This window comes from Pan paniscus, chromosome 15, assembly GCF_029289425.2.
Source record: "Pan paniscus chromosome 15, NHGRI_mPanPan1-v2.0_pri, whole genome shotgun sequence".
Classification (NCBI taxonomy): Eukaryota; Metazoa; Chordata; class Mammalia; order Primates; family Hominidae; genus Pan; species Pan paniscus.
The window spans coordinates 82,360,428-82,381,854 of NC_073264.2; the positions used below are offsets into that span (position 1 = coordinate 82,360,428).

Below are 21,427 nucleotides of genomic sequence, written 5' to 3' on the forward strand. Positions count from 1 at the left end.
TCTCTAAATCCACCACTTACACTTAATTCTGCCTCCTTTACTTACATCATAGTGTTCTCTCTACTTGGAATGTACTTCCTTTCTTCACCCTGCCTTGCTCTGCCTTTTGAAGTGGTACCCTTTCCTTTAAGAGCTAGCTGAAAGCACAGCCTTTCTCTCAGTCTTTCCCCTGGTTGTAAGAGGTAATTTGATTTCTCCCTGCATTTCCAAAATCCATAATTTTAGCACCATTTATTTGGCACTTGTTATCTATACCTTGCATTATACGTTATCTTCTTCTTCTCTCTTTTTTTTGAGATGGAGTTTCGCTCTGTTGCTCAGGCGGGAGTGCACTGGTGCGATCTCGGCTCACTGCAACCTCCGCCTCCCAGGTTCAAGCAATTCTCCCTGCCTCAACCTCCCGAGTAGCTGGGATTACAGGCGCCCGCCACTACGCCTGGCTAATTTTTGTATTTTTAGTAGAGATGGGGTTTTGCCATGTTGGCCAGGCTGGTCTTGAACTCCTGACTTCAAGTGAGCCGCCTGCCTCGGTCTCCCAAAATTCTGGGATTACAGGCGTGAGCCACCACGCCCGGCCTACATTATCTTCTTAAATGTAATTCATTTTGAGGGCAAGAAAGACAATATTTTCAAGTTTTAATGTGTACCGCTTAGTAGTTAGACTCATTATTTTGCTAATCTTAAGAATTCCCTAGGCCGGGCGCCATGCCTCACGCCTGTAATCGCAGCACTTTGGGAGGCCGAGGTGGGCAGATCACAATGTCAGGAGTTCGAGACCAGCCTGGCCAACATAGTGAAACCCCGTCTCTACTAAAAATTAGCCAAGCGTGATGGCATGTGCCTGTAGTCCCAGCTACCTGGGAGGCTGAGGCAGGAGAATCGCTTGAACCCAGGAGGCGGAAATTGCAGTGAGCTGAGATCGCGCCACTGCACTCCAGCCTGGGTGACAGAGCGAGACTCCGTCTCAAAAAAAAAATGAATTCCCTAAACGATTTTTGTTTTTGTTGATGAGGGTAATATTATAGAGTGGTCAAGAATACTGTGGTCTCATGACAAATGCAGCCTTATAAGCAAAGGTGAAATAGTCATTGCTGGAATACGCAAATGTGGCCCAGCCTCCCAAAGTCATTCCTAGGAACATTTCTGTATGTACTTGCTTACAATAGACATATTACGTTTTCCTAAAGTTTCAAGATTAAGGATGTGCTCATTCTCCATAGGGCCTTCAGTCATTCCCTCTTCACTGGTTTTGGTTTTCCGTTTGTTGCTCCTCCTTTTTTCCTCTCAAATACTTTATTGTTTCCCACAGGCTTATCTGTTTTCCTACCCTTTATTGATACTGGGATTAAAATGAAATAGTAGAACATTCCATCACTGCCCCATATTTTCTAACATATGGATTCATGTTTCCATAAATTCTGTGCATCTAATATTTTCATGCACGTCTTTAAAGAATAGATCTCCACAAACTCATAATTTGGGTACCAACTATAGAACTGAAGATACCACATACTGTTGTGTAGTTTTCACACTGCATAAAAGGACTGTTTTATAAAGGCAGAGATGAAATCCAGCTTTTCTTTTTTTTTTTTTTTTTAGACAGGGTCTTGCTCTGTCACCCAGGCTGGAGTGCAGTGGCATGATCTCAGCCCACTACAGCCTCCACTTCCCAGGCTCAAGGGATACTCCCACCTCAGCCTCCTGAGTAGCTAGGACTACAGGCATGTGCCACCATGCCCGGCTAATTTTTGTATGTTTTGTAGAGATGGGGTTTCACTATGTTGCTTAGGCTAGTCTCAAACTCCTAGGCTCAAGCAATCTGTTAACCTTGGCCTCCCAAAGTGCTGAGATTACAGGCATGAGCCACTTGGCCCAGCAAAATCCAGCTCTTGATCTACCTGCGGTATTCTCTATGTTCTGGTGTGGAGCTTTGTCAGCCAGAAAGTGGGGTGCCCTTTTGTAACTCAAACAAAGAGGTCAAGTGTGTTGCTCTTGGCTCTGACGGTAGATTTGCTATCAAAACTGTCTTCTGAATGGGTGCTTCTAGAGGGTTGGGACCATATCTCATTTATCTCTATGCCCTTTCAACCTCATGGGGGGCTTAGAGACATTTATTGAATTACTACTATATTGCTCTGCAATTATTCCTAAAGATGACAGAGTGCTCCGAAGATACTAGTTATAACTGTCACCTGAAATGGAATGGACTCACTCACAACCTTCCTGTAGGTGGCAGAAAACCAGAGATGAGAGCTTAAACAAAGATTAGAAGCAGAGATAAAGACAGTAAGTTCCACCATTATCTTTATGACTGTTGGGCAAATTAACTGACCTTCTGTGCTTCAGTTTTGTTTTTTTATATACCTGCAAAATGAGGATATTTACAGGTATAAAATGTTTAGTAACCCTCCTTTGTAGGGTTATTACAAGGATTAAATGAAGTAATGCACATAAAACACAAAGCAGAGTGCTGGCCATTGCTGCTGTCACTGTTGAGTAATGTAGAGGAAAGCACATTGAGCTAGCAAAAGAACTCACAGGCTAAATGTTAAATATGTAAAATTTATTTGATAAGAGGTTTTGTAGTGGAATGTATGTATTTTGTGCCTTATGTTTAATTAGAAGAAATAAAATGTGTTAAGAGGAGAGACTAGTTAAAAGGAAGGCTCTTGCTCTGTCTTGCTCTGTCACCCAGGCTGGAGTGCAGTGGCATGATCTTGGCCCACTACAACAAGTTACTGTGATGATGAGGATGATGCTTATTGTTCCGAAGGTCAACTTTTGGAGATACTGTCTCCATATTTATCAGGGCACATTAAAAATACTTCTAACCAGAAACAAGTACTTCCAAAAATTTACTGCCAAGATCTAGAGGATACAAAATCCCCGAGGTGGGATTCCAGAGGTAACACTGTTGGGAAGCTGAATTAGCTTTGCCATCATTGAAGCATTAAATGGTTTATAAAGAAAAAGTCTCAGAGCACAGATAACTCAATTCTGGGTTGCAGAGATGAGAAAAGCATTGCCTTCAAAATTCCATCCCTATTTGACCATGTTGCCTTGCCTCAGAGAACATTCCCCAATGGAAGCACTGTCTGCCTGCAAGTAGAAATCCCATTACTTGAATATTTTTGGAAAGGGGTCAAGGATCTTGAGTAGAAATGAGGTCCTTTCATTCATTTAGAAGTAAGTCTTCACCTTTGTGGCGTGTCCTGGGGTTTTGCTCTTATTTTTCTTTGGTTATGCAGCTTTCAATTTTTAAAAAATGTTTTTATTGACAAGTCATAGACTTTCTTGTTAGCTTTTCCGAACTCAATTCTGGGTTGCAGAGATGAGAAAAACATTGCCTTCAAAATTCGATCCCCCATTTGACCATGCTGCCTTGCCACAGAGAACATTCCTCAATGGATGCATCGTCTACCTGAAAGTAGAAATCCCATTACTTGAATATTTGTGGAAAAGGGTCAAGGACCTTGAGTAGAAATGAGGTCCTTTCATTCACTTAGAAGTAAGCGTTGGCCAAGCGTGGTGGCTCACGCCTGTAATCCCAGCATTTTGGGAGGCCAGGTCGGGCAGATCACAAGGTCAAGAGATTGAGACCATCCTGGCCAACATGGTGAAACCCTGTCTCTACTAAAAATACAAAAATTAGCTGGGCATGGCGGCGTGCGCTTGTAGTCCCAGCTACTTGGGAGGCTGAGGAAGGAGAATCACTTGAACCCAGGAGGCGGGAGTTGCAGTGAGCCGAGATCACGCCACTGCACTGCAGCCTGGGCGGCAGAATGAGACTCTGTCTCAAAAAAATAAAAGAAGAAGAAGTAAGTGTTCACCTTTGTGGGGTGTCTTGGGGTTTTGCTCTTATTTTTCTTTGGTTATGCAGCTTTTAATTTTTTTAATGTTTTTATTGACAGATCATAGACTTTCTTGTTAGCTTTTCCTAAACTAAGCAGCAGACTGATGTCTTGGGTACTCATCAAGTTCATAATTTAAAAATCTTAGGAAAGGATATATTGGTATAGAACTTTTTATTTGGTATTTTGGTAGCAAAATAGCAACTTTTTAAGAAAAACATTAGGGTTTTTGATAGGCTACTTATAGGATAAACATGACCAGGTTCCACATTTCTAAATCATTGATTCTTTTTCCTTTGTTCCACCATTCAGTCTGGTCGCTAAGTGCTTGCATTCTTCCTTTGCGCGGAACCTTTCTTTTTCATTGCAGTTGTCATTCCCTTATTAGAAGTTGTGATATTGTAAAATAAATATTGGGCTTTCTTCCTGTTTCCTGACGTACAGCTTCTAAAACCCTTAGAATCTGTGGACTGATAAGGGTATCTTTTAGGTGCTAATGATACGACTGGTGGCTGGGGGCCCCTAGATAGCTTCAGGGTGGGGTCTGGTTACTGGAAAGACTGAGGCAGGATTAGAGGGTTGAGACTCTCAGCCTCATGCCCCGATCTCAGAGGGAGGGAAGAGGGGCTGAAGGTTGAGTTGATCACCAAAGGCCAACGATTTAATCAATCATGCCTGCATGATGAAACTCCCATAAAAACCTGAAAGGACTGGAGTCAGAGAGCTTCTAGGTAGCTGAACATATGGAGGTTTCTGTAGGGGCATGGATGCTCTGCCCTCCTTCTCCCACACTTTGCTCCATACATCTCTTCCATCTGGTTATTTATCTGTATCCTTTGTAATATTCTTTATAAAACATGAGAAAACAGTGTTTTTCTGGGTTCTGTGAGCTGCTCTAGGAAATTAACTGAAACCCAGCAAGGAGTACTAAAAACCCCTATTTATAACCAGTTAGTCAGAAACAAGTACAGGCCACAATCCATGGCATCTGAAGTGGAGGGCAATGTTGGGGACTAAGCCCCTCAACCCGTGAGATCTGATGCTATCTCCAGGTAGATAGTGTCAGAATTGCCTGTTCACTCCAGGTGGATCGTGAACTGGAGGACACTTGGCTGCTGTCCGCTGGAGAATCTGTTGCAGAATCCACTGCAGAATTGCTTGATTTCTGGCGAAAAACTCCCACACACCTGGTGCCAGAAGTGCTGAGTGACTGTGTGAGAGTAGAGAACAAGAAAAATACGTCTTGTGTTGTTTTTTTCTATTTCTAGAGTTGGTGTCAAAACTGTTGCATTGAGGAACCGAGTAAGAATGGGGAAAAGTACTTTGGCGTTTTTCCTATTTCTCCTCACAGAAGTGTACTGAGTAAAAGGGGATAGATTTTTTACTGCCAGCAAATTAGAAGGAAACATGCTTGCAGCACTCCTGACAGCACTAACCTTGGAGCTGCAAAGAGAAAGAAAAGCAACAGTAGGGAGAAGACTTTCCAGACTGCAGATCCCCAGTAATGGAAGCAGGGGATTGACTTCAAGCGATTACAAGAAAGTTTTATTAGAATGCAAAATTAAATTTGTCATTTTTAATTGCACATTGATTTGTGTTTGCTGATTCATATTATTTTTGGTGTACTTTGCCACACACGGAGAAAGCCAATTCTCTTAATTAACTATTGCTTTTTTAATCAGGAGGACAAATCTAATAAATACAAAACATTAAAAAGCAGCACACAAGTATTAAAGGCAACCAATGAGATATGCAATAGGAGTGTGGGCAAAAAGCAATCGACCTGGGCAGATAGAATTGGGGACTGTTTCAGATCTCTAAGATATGTCCCTTTCTCTGCCGCTGCCACCAGGTTAGTCTAGGCTCTCAGGACTTCATGCCTGTTAGTGAAGAAGAGAAGAGACAAGAGAGAGGGTAAAGGAAGGGGGAGGAAAAGAGGGAAGAGAAGGTCATGACCCATTGGGTTTGCTCTCTATAGGTGGAGAATAGGTTGTATCCTGTTCTTGTCCATTGACCTAGACTGTGGCAGGGCAGGAAACTATAGGTATTTGGACCTTAATGCTTTCTGAAAATTTTATCTGTAACTTTTGAGACTGCTGAGAAAATTGTGAGTTTTTGTTAGCTCTTTTTTGGAGATTTAAGGCAGATTTCTCTTCTGTCTGTAAAAATTCTTCAATGGGTCCATGACAGGATAAGATAGAATGAACTAAAAATTACTTTGCCTAATAAAGGTGGCGTATAATGGAGACTCATTTTACCTCCCATCAAGTTATTTTGTCTGCCATTACACTCAGTGGGTCTGTGAAGGATGATGTCAAGTCAGAAACAGTCAATTCACGTTGGTAAAACTCAGAATAATTGTGTGACTCATTTTACTCACTTCCCCACACTAACCAAGAACTGGAACACATCGTTCAGGTGGCTGGGATTTACTTGGTGATCACTCTGTCAATATCAAGGAAGAAACTGAAAAATTAATTGAGGGCCATAGAACAATAAGGTTTGGCTCTTGTGTCCCCACTCAAATTTCCTGTTGAATTATAATCTTCAGTGTTGGAGGAGGGGCCTGGTGGGAGGTGATTGGATTATGGCAGGGGGATTTTCCCCTTGCTATTCTCATGATAATGAGTGAGGTCTCACAAGATCTGCTTGTTTAAAAGTGTGTAGCACTTCCTGCTTAGTGCCCTCTCCTGCTCTACCATGCTAAGACAGGCTTGCTTCCTCTTTGCCTTCTGCCATCCATGACTGTAAGATTGTACATTTCCTGAGGCCTCCCAGCCATGCTTCCATACAGTCTGCTGAACTGTGAGTCAATTAAACCTTTTTTCTTTATAAATTACCCAGTCTCAGGTGGTTCTGTTTTTTGAGACCGAGTCTCACTCTCACCCAGGCTGGAGTGCAGTGGCATGGTCTTGGCTCACTGCAATCTCTGCCTCCTGGGTTCAAGTGATTCTTGTGCCTCAGCCTCCTGAGTAGCTGGGATTACAGGCACGTGCCACCACACCCAGCTAGTTTTTATATTTTTAGTAGACATGGGTTGGCCAGGCTGGTCTTGAACTCCTGGCCTCAAGCAATCTGCCCACCCCCGCCTCCCAAAGTACTGGGATTTTAGGCATGAGCCACTGTGCCTGACCTCAGGTAGTTCTTTATGGCCTTGTGAGAACGTACTAAAAAATAGAGCAACTTTCATTAAGGAAGACTCCATTAGTCTACTTTATGGGCAATTTATATTATTTTCAATAGTGTTGACTTTAGAATTTAATCCCCATTAAAGATGAGATTTTCAGAAGAGTTTTCAGTTTTCCTCTGGCAGTTAAAGAGACAATGGTCTGGAACTTGAGGAGTCAGCCCATTTACTCAGGCTAGGGCCAAAGGAGAAAGATGTTTGAAAGGGATTTTCTCTTTAAGGTATGGTCAATGAACTTCAGGAGGAGGAATGGGGCTGGGCATGGTGGCTCGCGTCTGTAGTCCCAGTACTTTGGGAGGCTAAGGTGGGAGGATTGCTTGAGCCCAGGAGTTTGAGACCAGCCTGGGCCACATAGTAAGATCCCCATCTCTACCATAATAAAAATTAAAATTAGCCAGGTGTCACCTGTAGTCCCGTCTACTTGGGAGCCTGAGGTGGCAGGGTTACTTGAGCCCAGGAGGTCAAGGCTGAAGTGAGCTGTGATCATGCCACTTCACTGCATCCTGGGTGATAGAGCGAGACTCTGTCTTGAAAAAATTTTTAGAAGTAGAAGAAAGAATAATGTCTGATATTCAGTTAAAAAAAAAACAAAACAACTTCAACAGTCTTTTATTACCAAACTAGCACAGGATTCACTCTAACCCAGCTAACAGCAAAACAGCATCAGTAACAAGATCAAGGATGGAGGTGCAGGAACAATAAAGACTGTCTCCTAAAAAACGAATTGGAGGCCGGGGGCAGTGGCTCACGCCTGTAATCCCAGCATTTTGGGAGGCCGAGGTGGGTGGATCACCTGAGGTCAGGAGTTCGAGACCAGCCTGGCCAACATGGTGAAACCCTGTCTCTACTAAAAATACAAAAATTAGCCTGGCATGGTAGTGCGCACCTGTAATCCCAGCTACTTGGGAGGCTGAGGCAGGAGAATCGCTTGAACCTGGGAGGCAGAGGTTGCAGTGAGCCGAGATTGCGCTACTGCACTCCAGCCTGGGCAATAGAGAGAGACTCTGTCTCAAAAAAAAAAATAAGATAGAAAACGAATTGCGAAAATATATACATATTTGCATAAGTATTTTTTTAAAAAAACTAAAACTTTTCAGTGTTACCGAAAAAATATCGCAAAGTGATTGCAGTCCACAAAAAAAACAGCATTTGGCAGTTCGTGCTGCCTTAAAAACCCCAACTCAAGATAACTCTAGGAGAAGCTCACCCCCGCATTTAAGAAAAATGCCTTTTCTCTTCTTCCTTGTTCAAATTCCACTGCTTATTCCATAAAACAACCGGAGAATAACAAGACCCAGGTCACTTTTCTCAGCCCCTGTCTATCTGTTAAGGCTGATACCACGGACTATTTCTTAGGAAACTTCACCTCCCCTACAATCAGGAAATTGAGCCCTGATTTCTGGGCTAGATTTCTGGAAACCTGCAGAACATCCTCATGCTTCCTTTATGGAGGGGCCTGAGGGCTCCTTAAATGATCAAGGGAGCAGTGTGCCTGGCTGGGACTGGAACGCCAGCCAGGTTGGGAAAATGGTTCTTTTTTTTTTTTTTTGAGACGGAATCCCCAGCCAGGCTGGGAAAAGGGTTCTTTTTTTTTTTTTTTTTTTTGAGACGGAGTCTCGCTCTGTCCCCCAGGCTGGAGTGCAGTGGCACAATCTTGGCTCACTGCAAGCTCTGCCTCTCAGGTTCACGCCATTCTCCTGCCTCAGCCTCCCGAGTAGGTGGGACTACAGGCGCCCACCACCACGATGGGCTAATGTTTTTTTTTTTTTTTTTTTTTTAGTAGAGATGGGTTTTCACCGTGTTAACCAGGATGATCTCGATCTCCTGACCTCATGATCTGCCTGCCTCGGCCTCCCAAAGTGCTGGGATTACAGGCATGCGCCACCACGCCCGGCATTGAAAAGGGTTCCTTTCTAAGCAAAAACACCCGAACACCTTGTAACTGGAAGTCTAACCAGGCAAAACCTAGTAGCAGCAGGTACAATACTAGGGCTGTACCAAAAAGTGCAATCTCCCCCCTTAAACATAAAAATAAAGGTGGTGAAGACAGCCAAGTGAATATTTGACCTCACCAGTCTTCTGAGAAGTTTGCATATTTTGGGCTGAAGCCATGTTGCAGAGAAAGACATTTGGTCACAGAGTAGCCTTTGCTGTATCTGGCTGGATAAAGCTGCCATTCCTGGGCAGCCTGCTTCATGGCTGTTGTAATGAAAGCTTTGCCCCCTTACGCAAAGTACTTAAGAATTAATTCAGAAATTTTCAATTCGACTTCATAAATGACAAATACTTTAACAGCAGCTTCTCAAAAACCACCAATGGAGACAGACCACCCCTCAGTTGAGGATCACAGCTCCTTCTAGTCTGTGAGCTTCTGGCTGGACTTCTGCAGCAGCTCATTGGTCTTGGAGTAAGTGTCTACATCCAAAGAACTCTCTATACACCAACAACCAGAAGAGATGAGCCACCTGCAGTACACACTGCCACCTCCTATCAGTGGCACTGCCCTCCTTCTAAGAGCCCAGAGCAAGAAGACAAGGCCATTCAGTTCAGATTTAGCCAGGACACAACTGCATTGGCAAATGCTCCCAGCCTCTCTCAGGAGAATTGGCTTGATGGCTCTGCACAGTGAAGACGGTGAATAGAACACCTTGTTTGGCCCACTCAGATAAATCTCCATGGCCAGGATGATCAAAACCATCTGTCTGTAGGCAGCTCTTCATACATGTTTTCCAAACTAGGCAGAGATCGCACAGGTCTTTGGACACTAAAGCAGCTTCGTGAGCTTGATAGGGTCTGTGATATGGATCCTGTCCCAGGATGACAACCTCCACACCTCCTATGTCACACATCTGGGTCCAGGTGAAGACTTGGTGTTGGGGAGGATAAACAGTGTAATGCTTTCTTTCTTCTGCAACAAATCCCGTTCGTTTTACAGAATACAGTTTTCCGAACTCTCCATTGAGGTGTTTCTTCCAACTCTCACCAAACACCACAGGTACGCTGTGGGCACGACATCGGCTCACTGCAACCTCCGCCTCCCGGGTTCAAGCAATTCTCCTGCCTCGACCTCCTGAGTAGCTGGGATTACAGGTATGCACCACCACACCCGGCTAATTTTGTATTTTTAGTAGAGATGGGGTTTCACCATGTTGGCCAGGATTATCTCGATCTCTTGACCTCGTGATCCACCCACTTCAGCCTCCCAAAGTGCTGGGATTACAGGCATGAGCCACTGGGTCCAGCCAACCTATCTTGAATTGACTAAATTATATCTATGACAAATTTAACTAGGATAATTAAACAGGTCATTTGTTAATTTGTCAGCTTATGATCACTAACCATACAAGCTGGGTGACTGGCCTTATATTAATAAGCATTACTCTTCATATGTCTGACTTCATTAAATTTAGCATAGTGATATTTTGTTCAAACTTTTTTTATTAATAATTCATTTTCATAGCTCAGAAAAGGATATAATCAGTAGAACAACTAAAAACAAAACCTCACCTACAGAGATAGCCAGTGTGTAGACTTTATTACATAGGCACATATTAAAAAAAAAAACATAAACTGGTTTTACATAAAATTAACCACAATAGTGCAAGAGGTTACACTGAATGAGAATGGATGATGAATGATGGAAAATGTAAGGCTTGGAACAGCTGAATCATTCACTGGATCTTGGGTTCATCCATCCTGACGCACTGAAATTTATTACAGACATTACAAGAATGGAGGGTGAGGAATGGTGCTTCTCTGTCACCGCCTGGCTAAAACACTGATTTTGATTAATCTCTTGAATACGGTAGTTTTCTCCAGGTTCTCTTGTTAAGTAGACATAAAAGTTAAATGAATGCTGGCTTAAGGTCAGAGGAGTTCATATCCTTCTCTTCCCTCACCCCTATACTTTAGAACTCTCACACCCAACAATTTGCTGTTGGGACCTGACTATACATCTGCTTTCCCAGAATGCTCTGGTAGAATACCACTGGGGTTGCTGATCCAAAGCACATGGAGGCGCAACAGTGCTTAAGGCTTCAGTCATGGTGTGGGGCTAGACAGCATCCCCAACTAGAATTGAGGGTTTGATCTGTGGGGTAACACGAGCAAGCAGGAAGAGGATGCTGGAATTCCTTACTCTGTCCAGTTGGAATCAATCCAACACATCTGACTACCACAAGTACAACCAGAAAAGAAACTAAAATTACACACTCAAACATACCATGAAAGAGATGCTATTTTGTAGCTTGTACATAGTTTAAAATTTTTTTAACTACAATTTGATGTTACTAAGAGACAACGAGGATACAGAGGGGACTGTCCCTTTTCTCTCATCTGGTTTTGCCATAACTTACAAATAGTCCCAGGATGTTTACTGAGTGTCCTCCTTCAATTTTCACAATATTTTATACAAAATGACAAATATATATATACCTCATTGATTATCCTAGCATCCCCAGTACTTGGAGGGTTAGACCTACTTCTGTGTCAGGTAGCACCCAAATCCTAACATCTATTTTGGAGACCTGTCTGTGCCTCTTCACACTCACACCATTGTTCTGATAGATGATGCCAGTGGAACTTCGAAAGAAGCATTCCACTTGATCTTCACCACCCTCTTTGATCCTCTTTTTAAATCTGTGTGTGGAAGGCAAGTGCAATATAGAGGATTTGGAAGGTTGTCTGTTTCTGTTGTCTGGGGAAATGATAAAAAAATTAAAAAAAAAAAGAGAGATGTGAAAAGGAAAAAGATGGACTAGGTGATTTTTCCAATCTTCAAAATTTAAATTTCTTGGTTCTTATAAACATAGGAAGAGTCACTGAAAGGTGGCACCAATGGATATTTCGTAAAATAACCCATAACTTTAGAGCTGGAAAGGACTTGAAGAAACAATTAATCCAACTTCCTCACTTTTTTGTCTCAGGAAACTGAAGCCCAATTGGGAAAACAGCAACTTACTTAACATAGTGATTGTCTCCATGGCTATGTCCTGTAAAGATTCACAGAAACCCCAATTTCCCCTTAATAAATCCATTATGGCATGCCTATGAGTGACTTTAAATAAACAATCCTCAATGTCCTCGTGTCTAGCCTTTCCTCCCTTTAGGGAAGCTGGCTGCTAACACAGCACCTGACCAGAGTAGACATTTGATAAATATTTGTTGAGTTGAATTAATCCTGCCATCTATCCCTTTTTACTATGCAATCTTTATTTTTCCTGGAGCTTCTTACTTTTAAGAGATGGCTTCTAGTTCAAGTATTTTGAGGCTTGGTACCCAATGCTGATTTGTCATCTCTCTAGATTTTACTTTTTCATATTGAAATTCTTTTTTTAGTCTGTTCTCTTGTAGCTTTTGTTACATCCAATGATCATTTGCCTCTCTCCAGGCACTACCAAACTCATTACTGTGGATAGTTTCTGCCTTTACAGGCTTAGAATTGACAAATTGAGAGACACATTTTTTTTTCAATTCTCAAAACAACTAGACTCTTTCCAGCAGATTTGCTAAGGCACACTAGAAGAAATGTAAAAATCTCACATTCTTGTTCTAGTTAATACATGGGAGAATATTACTAATACATACATTTGTTTTCTACATTTGTGGTTGCCTTATACATCTCCTTCACGTTTAATTCCTTAAACACATAAATATGAGTCATGATATCTAAAGCCAGTCTCATTTAAACAAGATAAGAAATGGTTTGTGGGGAATTAGCACTTAGACCTTGGTAATGTTTAGAAATCATCTTTAGAAACTTGGTGAGAATGCCCTAATTTTATGTAAAGGGTCGTCATGGTTTGAATGGGACTTGGTAGTAAAGTGTGTGAGACAGTGCATTTACCAAATGATATTTTCTTGTGGATTTAATTTTTTGTTAGTTTTGCTTGAAATTCCTGTTAAATTGCATTCTGGACATGACCTAAGGCTAGCTTGTCCAACCCTTGGCCCATGATGGTTTTGAATGTGGCCCAAGACAAATTCATAAACTTTCTTAAAACATTAAGCTATTTTGGCCAGGCGCGGCGGCTCATGCCTGTTATCCTAGCACTCTGGGAGGCTAAGGCGGGTGGATCACCTGAGCTCAGAAGTTCAAGACCAGCTGGCCAACATAATGAAATCCCATCTCTACTAAAAATACAAAAATTAGTCAGGCGTGGTGGCGCATGCCTGTAGTCCCAGCTACTCGGGAGGTTGAGGCAGGAGAATCACTTGAACCCGGGAGGCGGAGGTTGCAGTGAGCCGATGTTGTGCCACTGCACTCTAGCCTGGGTGACAGACTGAGACTCTGTCTCAAAAAAAAAAAAAAAAAAAACAAAAAAGAAAATGCTATTTTTTGGCCATGTTTTTAAAGCTCATCAGCTGTTGTTAGTGTATTTTATGTGTGACCCAAGACAATTCTTCTTCCTATGTGGCCCAGGGAAGCCAAAAGATTGGACATCCCTGACTAAGGTCTAGATATGCTGGAATTAACATATAATCCTCATTTTTAGAAGAGTTAAAGTTACCACTCCAACTGGGAGCATTTCTATAAGCAGGCTGGATGGTAGTGCTTCCTACTTAAACCAATTTAATATTCCCAAGACTTTTAAGAAAAAACTTCAGCTCATTCTGTTCTCCCACCACTAAACTTATGGTGAAATATATATCACCTCTGAAATCATGACTTTATCTCACAAATTTTGACCTTACTATCTCAGACCTCCATCTTACTGTGGTGACAAAATAAATGCACAGTAACGGTCAGCGGTTAGTGCTGGAAGAACAAAGACCTACTGCATGAAGACTGGTTGTGCACTCTATCAAATGCTTTGTTTTCCTAGTGACCATTGAAATGGGCAAGGCTCAGGCTCATGGATCTGTTTGACTTGCAGGAACAAAGCAATCAATCACCGTGACTATGGACAGCATCTATGCTACTATGCTTTGGGGCACAAAAGTGTTTTTCAATGTGAATGAGGTACATTGTAGTTCAAATTCAGCAGCATATTAAGTGCCTAAGTGCTGACAGGTTTTATTACTTGACTCTGGAGGCAGGAGTAAAAGGAAAGCAAAATTATTTAAGTCCTTCAGGAAATAAAAGCATGCTTGCTGGCTTTATTATGAGTATTTGATGATAAGTAAGGGTTAAGTAGCCTTCGAGTCTTGGGGTCAGTATTCTTTCAGCAAATATTTATTGAATACATACTCATTTTCCTTTATTTCATGAGTATACGTTTGCCCTACCGGCAAGCATTTAAGGTGGCTGAACCCTATTATATTCCAAGCTTTGTGCTAGGTGTTGGAAACACAAAAAATTATATACAGTCCTTGCCTTCATGGATCCCATTTCTCAGAAACATAAGTTTCTAGGGAAATAAACTCTTACTCCCAGCCACTGGATTTGAATAGAAATCAGTCTCATTTCAAATAAAAAATATTTTAAATCAAACAATGTTCTCAAGGATTATGAACCCTGCCAATAATGCAGGAAGGCACAGTAAGGGAAGAGCCAAATAGAAAAAATGAAACTGTCCAGATAATATTTAATATGAATGAAATGCAAACTTTTGATAAGGAATAACTAGTACTATGTCTGCAAGAGCAGGCAAGCGGGATCATCCAATGGTCTCCCACAAAGTGCCTCACATTGTCTTGTCTGACATGTCATGAGTACATTTCTTATCTTTTTGCTGTAAAGTCAAAAAGCAGGCCCTAGACTCAAAAGAAAGCACAGCTCTTGATACCACGTGATATCTAATTTATGTTCTAAGAGTAATACTATGTACTGGTAAAATGAATTCATTTTTAATATTTTCACATTATTGATAACAAAGATTATTTGTGACCACAAAAAATAAAAATAAAAAGTCCAGGTCCAGGGTGGCAAAAGTAGAATCTGCATATCCACAGGTAATTTGCCCAACTGTTTTCTATGTAGGTTATTACATAGCTAATTTGCCCACTTGTGTTTTCTATAGAAGTTATTTAAACCTAGTAAAACACTCATTACGTCTAAAAATATATAGTATTATTATCCCCAAACCCCTAAATGCTACCCATAATCAGTTTCCTAAAAACAGTAGAGGGAAAACAAATTTGATGAAATTAAGATGTTAGGTTTTTAAAAATTAATAATAATTTGTGGGTCCAGCATGGTGGCTCACGCCTGTAATCCCAGAGCTTTGGGAGACTGAGGCAGGCTTATCACCTGAGGTCAGGCATTCGAGACCAGCCTGGCCAACATGGTGAAACCCCATCTCTACTAAAAATACAAAAATTAGTGGTGCATGGTGGCAGGCGCCTGTAATCCCAGCTACTCAGGAGGCTGAGGCAGGAGATTTGGGAGGCAGAGGTTGCAATGAGCCGAGATCACGCCACTGCACTCCAGCCTGGGCGACAAGAGCAAAACTTTGTCTCAGTAATAATAATAATAATAATAATAATAATAATAATACTCTGTCTCAATAATAATAATAATAATAATTTGTTTGCAGAATATAGATAGCATAGAAGGGATTTTTCCCAACTCTTGGTAAAAAAACAAAAAAGTCCAGGTGCATGTACACAGGAAATGAGAATTTACCATGGGGGGCGGGGAAATAAGCTCCAACAAGCAATCCACATGTTATGCTAGCAGATGAGGCAGAGATCTTGACAGAGTGCTAAGCCTGAGTGACTAAGGAAGGTGCTGGGATGAGCTTCATTTCCCTTGCCAACTCTCCAATCCATTTAGATGTTCTATGAGGAATTAATCTCAAAAGCCTTCAGTGCAACAGGGGAAGAGATATGCGTTGAAATTCCTTGACAAAAACCTCAAAGGAACTCCACTGTATTTCAAAGAGCATGAAAAACCACTTATGAAGAAAAAGACAAATGAAGTTAGAGAGTCTTATTACTATTGAGACTAAACCTATATTTAGAAGGAATCTTGGTAGACATATAGACCAAATCCAATGTAAGATTCCCTTTCACAGCACGTGGGATAGGTGGTTATTTTAACCGTTGGGCAGTCACAGGAACAGGAAATTTTACTAACTTGAGTCTATTCCTCTTTAGAACAACTCTTATTAGAAAATTCTTCCTTATATTGAAGCAAACATTTGTCACCTGTAAAGTTCCTCTTTGTTCTTATTTTTGCCCTTTGAAGCTACACAGAATAAATCTAATTCCTCTTCCTTTTTGTAGCTCAACAGAAATTTCTAGGCAGCTATTGTATCATTCCCTCCTTGTCTGCACTCCCTTTCCAGCTATACCTTCTGTTCCTTCAGGGAAGCTACTCCCTTGTTCTTGCATCATCAGACCCTTTACAACCCTGGTCACCTGCCTGTGGACACAATCAACTTATTAATGTCTCTCTTAAAATATGATACCCATAATTGAACTCAACCCTCCATTTAGATATGGACTAGATGGAGGGTTAATAAAAGCATGTAAGGCTTTTATTAACACCAGCTGAATACATTAGCTTTGTGAATAGCCATGATATATTTCGGATTCAACATTGAACCTCCATTTCTGTAAGGAAATATTTCTCTATAAACTACCGTGAAACCAGGTCTTCCTAACACCGTTCCCATCAACACCACACACATAAACACACACATCCACAAACACACACTCCACTCTGTACTTAGAGGGTTGCATTTTAAAAACCCAGAATATAGGGTTGCTCATTAATGCCTATTCAATCATCCTTTTACTTTCAGTCTTAGTTCAGATATTTCAAAATACTGTAACTATTTCTATATCCCAGTGTCAATACATATTTAGACTCCAATGATTGTTCATTGAATACATTAATCTTGAATCCATCAGCCAAAAACTGGAGATATTGTTCATTTCTGCATCATCTACAAATCTAATAAAGTGTGCTTTCTGTCCCCCGACTTGTATTCTTCATGGGAGAAAACACTAAGATACAAATAAGAAGCAGAGGTGAGTAGGAACGGATGAAGGAAAAGAAGATTAATTGTCCCAGAAACAGATGAAGAAAAAGAAGATGGAGTGAGCGTTCTGACTCTTGGAATCAGAATATAATGTTCCCAACATTAGAAAAATATGGCTTTTCCACGTCTCTACCCTAGAGATGCCTTTTCAATCCAATCCAATACTGTGATTATCAAACTCTGAATTTTGGGGGAAAGCTCATTCAAGCTTAATTTTAAAACAGCTTTAAAAATTATCTTTGCAGCTTAAATTTCCTATAAAGTTGGGTTAAAGGGACATGCAACTGTCTATTGGTCATGAGGTATAAAAAGAACTCCCAAACGCCCCTTACAAATGCCTCAGGTATTATGTATATTTGTTTCAGGAATCAGAAGTGGACTGTATTTTTCAGTGTGAATTTGGGAATTCACTGAGATTGAATCTACCTCTTGAACTGAACATCATCTTATATTTAATGTCTCTTTTCTCTGGAATGAAGAAAACTAAGATTAATTTTGCCTTCCCCTCAACAGCCATTTTGCAGAATGTGGGTCCATTCACAAAATTTAAAAGTCTCCTATTGTGCCTTTTTCCATTGTCTGTTGTGACTCAGGATAGCAAATCCTGTGACTGAAACCTTAGAGAGATGGAAAAAGTGTTCCAATCTAAACGATCTAGAGCCAGGAGGGAAATGTCTTGAAAGCTTAACAGTTAAAGAATGGAGACACCTCAAAAAGGTCTAGTAAGACCCAAAGAGGAAATTTGTTTTGCACCTTTTCTGAACCTTTTCTAGACAGAGTGAAAGAGATGGATTCTTAATTAACTTCTCAAGACTGCCTTTGCCAGAAAGTTATGTGAGTGACAGATGAACATCAGAAGGGAATCGTGCTAACACTGATGTGGGAGGTTCTTTTCCTGACTGTAACAGTCACAACAAACCACATACCAGTGCTGTGAGATAAGCAGAGACAAGACAAGGAGGCTTAATTATACAGTAAGCTCCAACAGTCAGGTGAACCTCGTGCTTTAGGCATGACCAGAATCAAAGAGCCTCTCCAAAAGCCACCATTCTCAGGGTTTCCTGGTAAAATACAATTAACTGCAAACAGGAAGATCTGGTATACTGTTCCCAACATGGAGTGGCCACAGCAGGTATTGACTGCAACTTCAGCTACTCAGGAAGACACCCTATCATGACTCAGGAAGACACCCTATCATGACTCTGGGATCAGGATTCCTTGCCGCAAGGCTTTGTCACTGCACTCCACACTCCTTGGGATTTTCCATTTCATCTCCTTCAAAGTCCGGCTTCAAACTCTTTTTTTGCTCAATTTCCACCTGCCAAGAATAGAAGTTGGAGATAAAGATCAAAAAGAAGAGAAAAAGCATGCAAATAAATAAGTAAACCAAAACTCCACAGGTACTTTGAGATTTCTTATAATTTTGCTAACATTTTGGGCGTTAGCCACATTGGAGCTACTGGCCCTGAGTATATCATGTCTCTGTCTTTGCACATGTTCTTTAACTGGTCTGTAATTCCCTTTCCCTCATGGTCCACCAGGAAAATTCTTATTCTTTGCCTTGTACATTTGGTCAAAGATCACCCCTTCTGTGAAGCTATTTTTGACTTATTAAGTAGACTTAGGTACTTCTCTCTGTGAATATTTCCACTGTATCTTGCACACCTGTCTGGCTCCACTATACCATGGGCTCCACACGACAGGGGCAGGATCTTGTTCAATATTTTATGCAATAATGTAGGAATACGGTGGGCAATCGACAAAGATTTATCAAATGAATTAATTTCTTTGTAATTGACTGTTTGTACCCCCTCAATACTTGTTTTTTTTTTTTTTTTGAGACAGGGTCTCATTCTGTTACTCAGACCGGAGTGCACTGGCACAATCTTGGCTCACAGCTCACCGCAACCTCCACTTCCCGGGCTCAAGTGATTCTCCTGCCTCATCCTCCAGAGTAGCTAAGATTACAGGCACGCACCACCGTGCCTGGCTAATTTTTGAATTTTTAGTAGGGACAGGGTTTCACCATATTGGCCAGGCTGGTCTTGAATTCCTGACCTCAAATGATCCACCTGCCTTGGCCTCCCAAAGGTCTGGGATTACAGCCATGAGCCACAGCACCGGGCCACCTCCAGTATTTTCTCTCTTTAGAAAACCTCCGAACTGATAAATACTGGAATGTTTACAGTTCTACAATATCTTCTGCAAAATACTGTCGCTGTAATTATCAAGAAATTAATAGATTAATCTTTGAAAGTAATACATCTCAACCGAAATCTCTGATAGCTCAGGCAAGGAATTCTTTGAGCTCAGGGTTCAGGTTGCTCCTCTCAGCACCACTCTGGATATTTATGACGCTTGACCTACAGGGTAATGATTCAACACACAACAGTCAGGTTTGAGGGAGGTGCTATTTTTTTCCTAGCCACAAGATGGAGTGTTTGTTCCTTTTGGTAGTTAAATATTTTAGCCCACACAGCTAAGGAAACATTTAGAGGAACAATAAATCACCATATAAATCCAAGGATATTATTATAAATAGAAAACCACTTTGCAAAATCCTTCTTTAACAAACTCCCTTTCCAATCGTTGGCATTTAATCTCCTATTGAATTTCTAACTCCCCAGGAAAGTATCGCTTTCTATTTATGTCAGAAAACTCCAACTTTTATGATTCCTTCCACAGCCCTGACCCTGTTACTATTATAAACATTTGCTTGGCTTTTGAGTTTTGTCCTGTTACAGCCCAGTACCCAGGTCATGTGTGTCCTAACTTTGTTCAGGTCCACTTCATCAACTCTAACTGAAGCATATGCTTTGGGATAGCATTTTCTCCCCTCCATTTCCAAGCTCACTACTCTGTGACATAAATTATATTGCAAATGAATAATAACAACTCCTTTACCCCATTACTCTTTTTCTTTTTTTGAGACACAGTCTCACTCTGTCACTCAGGCTGGAGTACAGTGGTGCAATCGTGGCTCACTGCAGCTCAACCTCCCAGAGTCAAGTGATCCTCCCACCTCAGTCTCCTGAGTAGCTGGACTACATGCACAGGCCACCATGCCCGGCTAATTTTGTACTTTTTATAGAGATGGGGTTTCGACATGTTGGCCAGGCTGGTCTTGAACTCCTGAACTCAAGTAATCAGCCCACCTCCACCTCCCAAAGTGCTGGGATTACAGGTGTGAGCCACTGTGCCTGGCCCCCATTATTCTTTTTGTTGTCATTGCTCATAATGACAGAAAGACATTATATTCTCCTCTTTGATGAGCCTCTTTATTTTTTTCCAACCTTTCTCTCATCCACTAGCCAGATTATGCATTTAAATCAGAGCAGACGCACCCACAGCTATGTATGGTGAACTTCCTCTAAGGCAGTAAGAGGTTACCAGGCGAACATAGTAAGCATGGCTAAAAGGAATAAGAGGGGGAGGGTAGTGGGGTGAACAAATGGAGTTGGAAGCATTAGCCAGATGCTTCCCAAGGCTACCTGGTAGCTGTAGTGTGCAGAATAATTGACCCACTTCCTGACGTCAGTCTTGTCTTCTACAGAGATAGATCTCACGCTGGCTTTGGAGGCAGAAGTTGTGGGCATGCTGAACTCGACATTCACGTGATTGGCAAATCTGGAAGGCACTTCCCGGTCAGAGCCGAGTTCAAGGTGGCAAAAGAAACAGTGTGGGTGACCGGAAGCTATGAAAGAAAGACAATCGAGAGATCAGATTATTTGGGGAGAAAGTGGAAGGAACAGCCAAAGGAGCCACTTCGGTAATAAAGGAGGCCTGTGGGCTCGGCACCCGGCAGCCTTTCAGAGGGTCCAGTGTTGAGCACGAGGATCCGCCCGGCTCAGCAGAATTCACGCTCCTGTATGCCTCAGCCCCTCAATATAACTCCATCGGATTCTAGCAGCCTGGTATCCTAGCAATAAAACCCAAGGCCTGAGAAACAGGGGCCATCCTGCCTGCTCAAGTGAGAGTGATATGTGAACACAGCCCCAACACTAAGAAATAAGGGGTAAGGATGTGAAGAATGGAATGGAAGGGATCAGCACTTAGCACCTAATAAAATACCAATGACAGCTTCCTGGAGCAAATCATTGCTTTCCTTTGAAGAATGAATTGGTTTTCTTAATAGTATTTCATACTTTCAAAATGCTTTTGGCATGCTTTTGCGGGTAAATGATATATGTAAATGACAAGGACTTTATAAATAGCACATAGATATTAGGGAAGCATATGGAACACTGGACAAAACACCAACCAGCAGAACACCTGGGTTGGACTTCCAGCTCCCCTACTAAGCAGCAGAGCTCCTGCCCTCAAGTCCTTTATACTCTCCAGGCCTCAATTCCTCCTCTGTAAAGTGGGGAGATTAGGGTACAAGGGATAAAGAGGGAGAAGTACAACAGGGTGGGCTGGTCAATGCCAGGCACAGTCCCTTGCTGCTCCTTAATTCTATA

At 41.6% G+C, this 21,427-nt stretch overlaps 1 protein-coding gene and 1 pseudogene across 15 annotated transcripts in view; both read right to left on the bottom strand.

The window, feature by feature from the left end:
- Positions 1-9,382: 9,382 nt before the first annotated feature.
- On the bottom strand, positions 9,383-10,733 carry LOC100984035 (uracil-DNA glycosylase-like; annotated as a pseudogene).
- The window catches only part of STON2 (stonin 2), a 176,143-nt gene continuing 165,174 nt past the window's right edge, over positions 10,459-21,427 (bottom strand). For 7 of the 15 annotated variants that reach the window (XM_063596103.1, XM_063596101.1, XM_034937952.3 and 4 more), the window contains 2 exons: positions 20,459-20,661; positions 10,459-18,285 (listed from right to left, as the gene is read on the bottom strand). In XM_063596103.1, the coding sequence (XP_063452173.1) occupies positions 18,202-18,285; positions 20,459-20,661 (287 nt within the window). In that variant the 3' untranslated portion in view covers positions 10,459-18,201. Of the gene's footprint in view, positions 18,286-18,961; positions 20,662-21,427 lie in introns of those variants that run through there. The other 8 variants (XM_034937953.3, XM_034937951.3, XM_034937948.3 and 5 more) reach the window with 2 other exon arrangements.